Consider the following 12,721-nt stretch of genomic DNA (forward strand, 5'->3'; position numbering starts at 1 on the left):
TAATTATATATTCTCTTATATATACATATACATATATATATATTAGGTGTAGTAAAAAGAAATCCATTATTTTTCCATTCAATTTCATGCAAAAATAATGGATTTCTTTTTACTACACCTAATATATATTAGAATAATATGAAAAAAAATTGATGCTAAAAAGATTAAATTTATAGTTCAATTTAGAAAAGTATCTATCAATATTGAAATCTCAAATATTAGCATTATTCTCGATTCCATGAGAATACTTCTTTTTCATTTCTCTAAGCATATTTTTATATTACAAAAGATAAGAAGATATTCAAACTGATTATCATAAAAGAATAATACTTTGATATCTATTATAGATATCGACATAGAATTTTACATTTAAAACAAATGATATTGTCTGTATTTAAATCATAAATTATTTTTTTCGCTCACAGTCGTTTTGTTCAGTTCCTTGTTTCATTTGTTTCGCTGTTTGTAATTTATGTCACGTATGTAAATGAAATAAATCAGTTCGACGCGTGCATACGAATCGTAAATTTCATGTACGCGTTCGCGAAGAAAGAAGAGAAAAAAGAAAAGATGTCTTGACGAAGAGAACGCTTGAACTCGCGTGGAGTGTCTTTAAATAGCTACTGCACACTCCGAGATCCACTCTTTCTCTCGGAGATATACATTAGATATGGCGATCCATCGTGGCGATCATCGTACATCACCATGTGGTGTGCTTCCCTTTTTCTGAGTGAAACATTTTATGACGTGTTGACGGTCGTGTTTTAGCCGAGGAAGTAGAAGAGAGATCATAAATCTTTTAGACGCATTTGTAGAATATAGACAGAAACCTGTTTGACCTTTAACGTGTCATCTGGGTGAACCTTTTATCAAAGATGCTGTATAATTATTATTACAAATCCTTCTATTGTTATAAATAAGATTATTATTACAAAGTTTTTATAGTAATATTAATATTAAAGTGCAAATAAAAAAGTACATAATAATAAAATAGAAAAGTTTAATAATTTTGTATAGCACAAAGCATGTCAAGCATGATAGTAGAAACAAAGTTAAATCAATATCAATAATGGAAAGAGACTTTCAATCTTAAACAAACAATACAGTTCAAACAAAGGTTAATGAGAATCAACGCAGATACATAAGCGCAGAATTAAGAAATGTAGGTAGGTAATTACTCAGAAATTGATAAAAATCTTTATTTATTTTAAACGTTTCAACTCACTTTGGAGTCATCCTCAGCGAATGTCAAATCTGTTTATCTGCGCTGACTCTAATTAATCTTTGTTTTAATTGTATTGTTTGTTGATAGTAGAAATTTATTAGATTATATTTTATTTAAAGTTTGTACAATAATTTATTAGAAAATTTTTCCAATGTTTAATTAAATTTGATTCATAAAATGTTGGAAATAAAATAGAAATAAAGAAAATTGATTTGTAAAGTTATATGAAATTATACCACGTAATTATTGCGTCATTAAAAGTATATGCATATATATAAATGTATAGATGTATAATTATACATGATTGTGAATATTTATGCGTGTTGTAGGTATGTTTATACATATTTATATACAGAGTGTTTGATAAGTAACGATAAAACTCTCGCGTAGGGGTACATCGGACTGAATTGAGTCGAAAAGTCCTCTATCATTTTGCAATTTTCATAATAATTAACAAGATATCAATTATTAAAGATCACCAAATATTGGTCTTCAATAATTTTTTTGCTCAAGTACTATCAACTTTACAGACAAACAGCAAGAGACAAAAATTGTTTATTTTCTTCTCATGGAGTTCTACAATGAGAAAATGCGGTACTAAGAAATTCTAAAGAAATTCTCAGAACTCTATGAGAAGAAAATGAACAATCACTTGCTGTTTTTTTGTAAAATTGATAGTACTTGAGTACAAAAATTATTGGGAATCAATATTCGGCAAATAATTAATATTTTGTCAACTATTGCGAAAATTGTAAAATAGTAGAGGACTTTTTCGACTCAATCTGTTCTATCCTTACAGAGAGTTTTATCGTTATTTATCAAACACCCGGTTTATATATATTCATATATAAAAAATTGTTTACCAGGAAAATAAGAATGTTTGGGAACTGTATAATAAAATCAACAATTTGATTCTCGTACAACTGCTATATTATCTTATAACAATAACATCACAAAGACACAGGACTGGGACTAGTGTAATATTTTGGAGAGTGTCCACGTCTTCGCGCGTTCAAAAGAATCAATCAAGATTCATCTCGATAATCGCGAATCGTCAATAAGGCCAGTCCTTTTTACGCATTTCATTCGAAAGATCATACGGCTCCACATGAGGATGACGAACGACCGTGCTTTCGGGCGACACTTTTCAGTCTGGCGAATATGCCAGACATAGGCTCGTCGTTGTCATATTCCTCGTCGTCGTCATCGCTAATTTCGTCATAATGACGAACGTAGATGTCTGAACTATCGTTGTTTCTCAGGGAGTCATTTTCGACTTGGTCTCCGTGTCCCACGATTTCTTCTCGATTGATCACGACGCTGCCAGGAATGTAATCGGGATCTGGTGGTCCTACCGGACCGCAATCTACTCCACGGATATCGTCTTCCACGTTGTTGAATACGCCAATAGGATCTGCCGGTAAGGGCCTGTTGATTGGCGCGTATCCTAGGTCTCTAAAATTATTCACCAAAATATATATTTATCTCGGGATTAGCATTTAATATCTCGATACTAACTTTAATTGCTACACAAATAACACACTCGCGTACGCAATTAGTACTAATAATACTCATCTTTGAAAATTATGCTTGCTCAACATGTTAACTCGATACGATTAAGATCATGTTTTTAAATAATAAACATTGGAGATTTGATTTAAACAGCGAAGTTGCAAATCTGTGTGAGCAACATTTTTTCAAATATCAAAACGTACATTTAATCAATCTAGAAATTAAATATGCGTCTCTCTTTGTGTCGCGCAAAACAACATATATAACATATATAACGACAGCAAGATTCGTAAAGAATAATACGCCCGGCGTAATAAATATAAGTATACGTTGAGATGTATATCCGGCAAGTTGTATTGCGTTGTATGAACCTGATGAGAATTGCGTCGTTGATCTCTGGCAAAATCACCGAATCGAAGATGCATCGATCGAGATCATTTCGATCATCGAGCCGCGATTAAGTTATACGCAAAATTCTCTTCCGCTTTCGACTCACCCGTACGTAATGAAGTTCTCTTGCAGCCGTTCGGCGATCTCTTCCTGATTTATCTTCTCACGCTCAATAGCCTCGAGCTCCGCCAATTTTGCTTCTTCGTGTTCGTCGTAAGCGCCGATGATGGTAGGAGCTTGTGGCATCGACTTCAACTCTACAATGGGTTTCTTGAGGATTTGAAGCTTTTCCTCAGGAATGTCCGGCACATTTTTGCTAGGTGTTGACTCGGTCGGCACGGTTCGATGACCGAACGCCAGCTTGTCTTCCGGCACGAATGCTCTCTTGTTGTAGTACACGGTACGCGGGAAGAAATTCTTATACGCTAAAGTGACTGACACCGGATCCGCTGGCAGTCGAGGATACGAATAGTCTTCGGGAAGCTCTAAAATATAAACAAACCTATTATCTACATCTCACAGTCTTGCTTATATCAATCTCGTAAATAACTGGATTATGTATAGTATAACTCGCGGCGCGTGTCTGTGTGAAATTACACTTAAGTCTGATTGATTATAATGAATATACGTGGGTAAACGGAAAGATTTCAAAAAAAAGGTACTGATGTATTCTCTATATATCTTATTGTTAGTGTTATATATATCAAATTAAATTGAGAGACGTACCTGCATCATCGCCAAAATCACAAGTAGATTTACTCGATCCTTGGATCGTCTCGACGTTACTCGACGTCGCAATACTTGATCGTCCGATACCCGCGTACGCGGTCGAGCCTGCGCTGGCACCTGCGTACGATCCGTAAGCGATCGAACCCGCGTTAGCACCTGAATACGATCCATACGTGGTCGAACCGGCACCCGCGTGCGATCCGTATCGCGTAGCCAACTTAGCTACATCGTTAGAAATATATTTGTCGAAAATAGCGCTCCCGCCGATTGATCCATCGGTTGCTAAACCGAGTTCCCTCAATCCAGCTTCGTCGATCTGTCCATTGAGTATTTTCACACAAACCTTGTAAGGAATGGGAGGAGCGCATTTGATTTTACCAGGATATGCAGGTTTCACTTTGGTGATCACCTGGAATTTACTGCTAGGCGGGCTCGGATAACACAGATCGCCGATCGGTGGAAAACTGTCAACAAACATTGAAAGTTGAAATCGTGTAATAAGAATAATATAATGGTGAAATCATGAAACGATGAAATACCTGGGCACGACTTTTCCTTCAATATTAGAGGATAGAAGATCGCGAACTTCCAGAGATTCCAGAGAATGATCCTTTCCGCATCCGCAATTGGAAGTAACTCTATCCGAGACAAAAGTGAAGGGTGAGTGAGCGTTGCTTCCGCCAATCGATCCTCCAAGAATTCCGATGGAAGACGAGGAAGAGCTGCTGCTGCTGCTGCTGCTGCTGCTGCTGCTGCTGCTGCTACTGCTGCTGCTGCTGCTGCTGCTGCTAAACGCTCCATCGGTATATGGTTTATATTTGGGAATAGATGCCAGATTTTCAGGCTGCCATCGATCTGTTCCCACAGACAATCTTCCAACCGCTTCGCGTGCCACTGCAGCTTCGTTGATTGCTTCCGGCGACGCGTAGAACAGCGGTTTTTGCACCTTCGCCGATTTCACCACTATTTCCCCGCATTTGCACGCGTTAGTGCCTAAAGAAATATGGGCATGACATATACAAGAGTCTTTTTTTTTCCTCAAAGAATTCCAACGCGACGTATCGATGGAACGTTTAACGAATATAAATTTTGTAAATGCAATCAACGTACCTGAGCCTAAATGTCCACACGTATGTTCTGATTTGCATGATCGGATGATAGCTATCGTCAGGAGCAAAGCTGCTCCTAAGCTCAGAGAGGACCTCATATCTGTCTCAACGATAATACTCTCTCTTTCTCCTTTTTCTCGATCCTTTTCTTCTTCCTGACCTTATATTTATATGATAAGTCGCCAGGCTCTTTAGCGAGCGCGGCGATTTTGCAATCGATCAACAATGATTGTTTGGACGACTTGGATATGCCCGAATACTTCCTGTTGCAACGTTTATGCGAAGAATTTGTTGTGACTTTATTGTCACTTCCTGAATTCACACGTTCGAATAAACCGTGTGAAAAGGCTCATTTTATATGTATAGTTTCATGCGTTCAACGCAAAGATAATCATCCGTTTTGTTGTAGAGGATACGCGCGAATCGTCTTGAGTGATTTAATTTCATTTCCGTATTTATATAATTAACGATAAACAAAACGGAGAGCTACCAGAATGAAAGTGAAAAATGCACACGAATGAAAGAAGTTTCCATGAATGACGAAAGAAATGGGTTAAGATCATTAATCTTACGATCCCGCGTAGTCTTCTTTTTCCCAGTTTTTAATACTATTTATATACCGTTTTTATGCACCAATGCGATAATATAACGAAAATATAATGTTAAAGACTTAAGATAATATCGGGAAAATATTTCATGATGATTTCATAATATTGTATCAGGAGAAAGAAGCTGAAGAAAAGAATTTCTTGTAAAATGTATGGTATTATAAAATATTTCATTTTCCACACACACACACACACACACACACACACGCACGCACGTACATATATGATACAAAATATTTCGAAAATTATTTCATAGTTGTATAATGTTGAAAAAAAAGTATTTGAGAGGATTTGTATATCTATTTGCATTCTCTTTCGACGAATCTCTTTAAAGAATGATACAATTTATAATTTTTATACAAAAATTTAAAATATAAAAAGCCTCAAAATTAAATTATGGTAGAAAATAATTGCAGACATAACAAGTAACTGTTCGACCTTCTTCAAAATGTAGATCATCAACGATGGATAAACATCAGAGTTTATTTTTAATTAATGAACTACGATTAAAAAATGACGAAAGTTTTGGCCGCTTTGACTAGATTATTATTAAATTTATAAATCAAAAGAAGAAATTGTAAACACAACAAATTCGGATGAGAGTGGTTGCAAGAAGGAAAAGTAGTGGTACATGTGATGCAAAAGGAACTCACTCCGATATTTAATTAATGCTCATAAAAATAAATTTTGGTCATGTATTAATTTTACTTTTTTGCAGTTTGCAAGATTCCAAATCCTATAAGAATTATTATCGAGACGAAGATTTTTTTGAGAAACTGAAACATTAATCTGTATCACTTTTTATATACAAAAAAAAAGATACTGCACATATGCGTCAAGCTGTAAGCTCTCGTGAAAGGAGAATTTGTAATATTTCTCTTTAATGTATCTTTATATTAACAAATGTAAATGTAAAATGTTATTATGGATTAACTGCCATATTGCGCTCCTTAGCATCTGAAAATTCATATCAAGATTTTTCTTTTGCAATGTACATATAGTTTTCCAACACACTTTCATGGAATATTCCTATCTTATGTGTGTTTATTAAATATTCATTTATGTATATTCATTTTTCTAAACTACATTTCACAAATGTAATATAATATTCTTTAATATTATTCAACATTCTTCTTCTCTAATTTCAGGTATTATGCTTTTCTTAATGTTGCTATTAAAATAATATCAGTCATCAAATTTTATCTCATTTTTTCACCTTTAATTTGTTTTATTATTGACGCTACTCCAAGCCTGAGTAATCAATCGAATTCTTTTCTTGTTTCTTCACTAAAGATGAAAGAATTATGGGTTTAAAGATTGAACTATTTTTTCAACAGAATAACCATTTTCAATTAAAGTCCTTCGTTTCGAGGAACTCGTATTGCAGAGAGAATTGCATAATGATGATGAAGTCTTGGCTGGAGATTTGTCAGAAGAATTTTGAGACAATATCAATTGAATATTTTCCCATTGTGTGTTTTCATTTAGAGATGTAAATTTTAATTTCAATACATCTTCAAGAATTTCATTATCTATATCTTGATTTACTACTTCTGAAGTATAAATCTAGAGGTGAAATGCTTGAAACAGTTTAAAATAAATGATAAGAAGAATAAAGATAAAATCTATATATCTTTGAATATGCACGTTAACATTTTGTCTGATTATTATATACTACTTAATTGTTTTTTATTCTTGCTTCCATTTATTCTTGTGGAGATATTTTTTTTGTAATTAGAATAAAATGGTCTTCTAAAAATGTAAGTATCATAAAATATCAAAGATTTGAATTAAGAATATAACAATGAAAAAGTGAGATTAGATTGGAATGAGAGAATGAAATTATGAAAAATTAAATTAAGAATATTTAGATATTTAGATTTAGACTGTCCCGCTTCCTTTTTTCACGAATTCTTTTTTTTTATTTTCAATATTAAAAACTATTTCTTAAAGAATGCAATTTATTTATTCATTCTTTTCTTGTATTTGAACGTATTTTTTGTACTTAATTATTTACTCGTTTTAAAGCTTCATTGCATAAATGCTTATTATGGTAATTTGGATTTTTAACAGCATATGTATAATGTAATATGCCATCGATTGTTTACCCGATTACGTCTACCCCACTTCTAATATTTTTTTTGTCATGCATGCAAGGAACAAGCATGAAATCGTGTATAAAAATTGTATGTATGTATGTACATAGAGAAATGAGAATTCATGCATGTTAGTATGCAGCGCTCAATGCCTGAACGTATTCTCTAGCATACTCAGAGCATGATTGCATGCATGCATGTCATTCAAGAAATCGAGAGGATCGTGTGATTCCATCTTAAGAGGATTAGCGACATTCAATAAGACTCGAATATTAAAAGAACTTTGTTACAATTATATTATAAACTCTATAATACATCATTTACATATATACGCACGTATGCACGCGCGCGCGCGCGCGCGAGCACACACACACGCACACACACGCGCACACACACACGCACGCGCGCGCGCGCATGCGCGTGTCTCTCTTTAATATGTTATATTTATTATTAATATGTTATATTAAATAAGCAAATTCGGTCGATGTACATACACTATATACAATCTCACACGCGCGATCTTTCTACATACAAGACAATTTCTCATTTATTGAAGAAATCTGACGCTCGTTGTCGCTGTGGAGGTAGATTAAGTAAATTATCAGTGAGTACAGGTCCTTGTATCCGCATAGTATTAATTTCCGACTTTTGAGAGATGATTTCTTTAGCCATTATGTTCGCACGTGGCGTATTAGGTGTTCTGATACCTCCTACGGATGGAGTCCTAGACGATGGCGTTCGTCGAGGAGATGGCGTATTCGATATGCGCAGTTTCTGAGTCGCTAATCTTCTTGCTGCGGGAGACATAGTGCTCAGCCGATCTATGGTTGATCTCGGTGATGGACTGGAAAGAATATTAATAAATAGTTCTCGTAAACTTTTCTCACAAGTATGTTATTTTCGGAAATATTCATTTCGCGAAATTTATATAACATATAAATATCCCAAATAGCTTACGTGGCTAATGATCTCCTGGCAGCTTCCAAGGCTTTATTTTTTCGATCTCTGTGCCTCTCGCCAGCCTTCTCAGCCAACTGCAATGCCAATTGTTCTCTTTTCGGTGGTTCCGCTATTCTAAAAGAAGGTCCTTGACTTGTCCTCAGCAATGGTGTGTCACCACCATCCAATCGGAAGGGAGTTCCCTCGATCTGACCCCATGTCATCAACGGACTTTCGCATTCTCCCGGTCTCGGACTTGGCGTAGCCACGAAACTAAAACCATTCACTCGTGGCGTAGCATTTCTGACAACCTCTTTGCCATCCACACCAATCTTACCGTCGTTAGCTCTGGATTGTGACTTGGCGAGTTCGTCGATGGTTTCTTTATTTTGTTGCTCATTAAACGGATTTGTTCGCAATCTCGTATTTTCATGCATTATAGTTTGTTTCTTCTTTGCCAATTCTATTTTCTCTCCCGCCGTAAGTTCCACTCCATCGGGAATGTACATAATATAATTTTTATTCTTGTAAATCCAACTGTCCACCTGTTTGGGTCTGGGATTGGATCCTTGGATAGCTGGGACGTCAGATGTAGTGGTGGAGGATCCATCGATTGCTAACCAAGCTTTCGACTTGTCTTCTGCCTCGTAAAGCCAGGCATACTTAAGTTTACGTTTATTTTCAGCCTCAATCATCATTTCTTCGAAACTAGCATTATCCTCGCTTGTATGATTACTCAAATAATCATCGAGACCGATCTTATTTTCAGTATCATTTCTATTTACGGATTCGACGTTGTCTGTTTTTTGGGACGATGCCTCAGTGATGGGTGGTGATTCGGCTGATTCAGTCCTACGTAGCGGAGTTTCAAAAGTCGCTGGACTGACCGGTCTTTCAGTGACAGGTCGACCAGAACTATACTTTGCGTACAACTCTCTCATTCTGTTCATATCATTCTGCTCTAAAGCCTCTAAATACTGATTTTGTGCCTGTAGCTTTTCCAAGTGCGGAAAAAAATCTTTTTGTATAATGTCACTCATTTTTTCAATATATGTATCTTCATCTAAAATCTTTGGTTGTACATTTTTGCTCCTCTTGACGGATCCGACAGGCTTTTTGAACACAGTCAAGTCCTTGATATTTTTAGCGGCTTCGAGAGCTTTAGAACCTGGGCTGTCCGTAATGGAATCTGTGAAGGAACAAAATTGATATGAAATATGATAGAAATGACAAGACAAATGATTTAGAAAAAGAATTGGAAAAACTTGCTACTTGAGAAATTTTTATTTTAGAAAATAAAAAAATTTTTTAGAGTTTTATTTGATTTGTTTGTAAAATCTAATAAGAAAGGAGGTATAAGGTATAAGTTACGTTTACATTAGTACCTACTCATTTTGATTAGCAGTAGAGTAGAAGTCTAGTCAATCAACGCGGGTATGATTGAGGTTATGTAATGGAATTCGTCTCAATGATCACTATAAGTTTGAATACGAAGCACTTGATAGTGTAGAAAATATTTATTTATTGCAAATCTGTCGAATGCAACCTCGTACATATCATATCACATTTCATTTCTTTTCTATAACGAAGATACTGTTTGTCTTTTTGAGATTATTTATAATGTAATAACTCTACCAGTATGTACTTCGTATGTACTACGTATGTCCCTTGTACAAGTGTATACATCGTACATGATGATCGTATGTACGTATTATGCGTATCAGTGCACATACACATATATCACTAACCACCATTATCCTTCGTATGTACGTATGTACTTATGTTAGTACTGCTCACTATTTACACTGTTATGTATGTACATACACGCGATCTACCACACGTAAATGCATACATACGCATTACTTAGAACCTCTAAAATTTCGCATATATAAATATATATGTGTATATTTGAGCGTCGAGGAAAGATTGGGAAAGATGAAAGAAAACAAAGATGCCACGCAAGTGCCAAAATAATTAGCACTTGATTGTACGAGTAACATTACCGACGTATGATACTACTACTAGTTTTCACTACCAGTTCTCATTGCTCTCAGTGTCACGTGTCGCCATCTCGCCCTGTCTGAGTCGTTTCGCGTAAAGCAAGTTGGAAAGCGATAGTTTAAAAGCTAATAAATAAAAATTCTAAATGTATTTCATACATTTAAAGATACACATGAAATAAATGACGCAAGCTTACTTAAAAAGTTTATTTTGGATGATTCTGCACGCATGCACGTAGAATTGGAAAATTCACGCGTAATTCGCCTGGTAAGTAGTAAGTAGAAAAATATATATGTATACATCCACACGCACGTGCACATGTGCAATACAAATAATGCATTTCGTTTTTATTACGATGCACTTATAAGAATGGATATTATGACGCGTATAGGCAATTGCAGTTAATTCTATTATCTGGAGATAATAATATGGAAATTGAACGCCTAAGACGAGTATAAAATACAAGTACTACAAGTCCAAATAGAGAATTAATCTGTAAATACATAGCTAGAGGATCGAGGGGCTACAACTAACAACATCCTGCAGCGTGAATATACTGTGATACGGACTTGAATCCCTGGCCACTAGTCTCCGGTGACCGGTCTCCGGTTGCCGCGGGCGCGGTGATATTTTGGTCCAGGCTGGGGCTGCTGGGAGTGCTATAGGACGGGAGAGGGAGAGATATCGTTTGTTGCGTTTGTGCGCGTCTCTCGACGTGGCGCACCCGTGGCCGCGAGTCGCGAGCTGCGAGCAAAGTGATCCGATCCGAGGCGAAGCCCCGAGATGTTGGAGTTGGAGGGCCATGTTGACAGACATATGAGGATTCCAGCGGCGAGATAGGATATGCGTGCCGAGTACGTCGCGACCGCGACGCCAAATTACTATCGCCAAATTACGCGTCACCTAATTCCCGTTTCCTCTTTTCTCCACAATATCCTCCCATCTGCAGATTTCGCAATTGTTGAACAGATCCGCCAGAAAAGTCATACGGTTTACATTTTTTATTAATTAAGTATGTTAACGATAACTTTTCCCAAAATTTTATGCACGTATAAAAAGAATTGCTAGAGTTTGCTGTCGCACAATTGCAGCTACAACGAGCTAACATTGCAATTAAATTCGATGCGAAAACGATATACATAACTTGTACTCAAACTTTGCTAACGCGTAATAAATTATTCGATATCGCAGCGAAATCTCTCTCAAAAATTCTTGTCGAGTACAATTCGTCGTAGGAACGCGCGGATATGCTGTTCAAGTGAAATAGAATCCTCCATTGTGCAGACAACTGCGATTTACCAATTCGTTGCAACGAAACAATTTATCATTTGTATAGCGAAATTATTTGCAGATTTGACAAAATTATTATTAACGGATAAGAAATAAAAGTTTTTAATGTTCACTATACAGGCAGCAACGAGCATTTCTCTTGTTACAATAAAAATCTCAAAGCATAAATTTAATTGCGATGAGATTGAAATTCCATTTTTTTTTTAAAGCATGCCTCTTACAAAATTGATATTCCCCGATATAATAAATTTCTTTGAAAGTAAAGCCTAGTTTATACCGAGCACTTGATACTTGATATTAACTATATAATAACTAATGTAAACTAAGACTAAGAGTTATCATTATTTCGGATATATATCTTGTTATTATTAATAATAACAAGAAGCCACGAGCACGTATATCAATAATAATCGTAATAACACACAACTTATTGTAATAAAACGTGTACTCTTGGCCAACATTAACATTTTTTCACATTTCTACCAACATTTCCACAATGCATTGTTCCGCAATAAAATGATTATGTTAAGATTTTATTGCAATTATATAAATGCCGCCATGATTGGTTTCCAACTCTTAAGGCCTTATAGACTTTAAATAAGTGCATGTGCAATCTTGGAAAAATTAAAATTACAAAATGCGATTTTAAGTAAAAGGAAAAAATAAGAGCAAAAAGCAACAAAATAAATTCAACTTAAACCAAAATAAATTCAAAATAAATCTCCTTAAACGTATACATATTAACGTTTTCAAGGTAAAGGAAAGATACACACACACACACACACACAACATTTCTTCGCGCGTATATATATATATATATAT

General features: G+C 35.4%; 1 protein-coding gene across 1 annotated transcript; it reads right to left on the minus strand.

Annotated features, from left to right (window-relative positions):
- Positions 1–2,136: 2,136 nt before the first annotated feature.
- Positions 2,137–10,553, minus strand: LOC108690269. Its single transcript, XM_018197468.1, has 8 exons — positions 9,998–10,553; positions 8,627–9,797; positions 8,218–8,513; positions 4,967–5,041; positions 4,651–4,849; positions 3,854–4,320; positions 3,234–3,612; positions 2,137–2,680 (listed from the first exon to the last, which is right to left on the minus strand). The coding sequence occupies exons 1-8, from the start codon at positions 9,999–10,001 to the stop codon at positions 2,320–2,322; spliced, it is 2,952 nt and encodes a 983-aa protein (XP_018052957.1). The 5' UTR covers positions 10,002–10,553; the 3' UTR covers positions 2,137–2,319.
- Positions 10,554–12,721: the final 2,168 nt, after the last annotated feature.

Source organism: Atta colombica, unplaced genomic scaffold (assembly GCF_001594045.1).
Source record: "Atta colombica isolate Treedump-2 unplaced genomic scaffold, Acol1.0 scaffold302, whole genome shotgun sequence".
In the NCBI taxonomy this organism is placed as follows: Eukaryota; Metazoa; Arthropoda; class Insecta; order Hymenoptera; family Formicidae; genus Atta; species Atta colombica.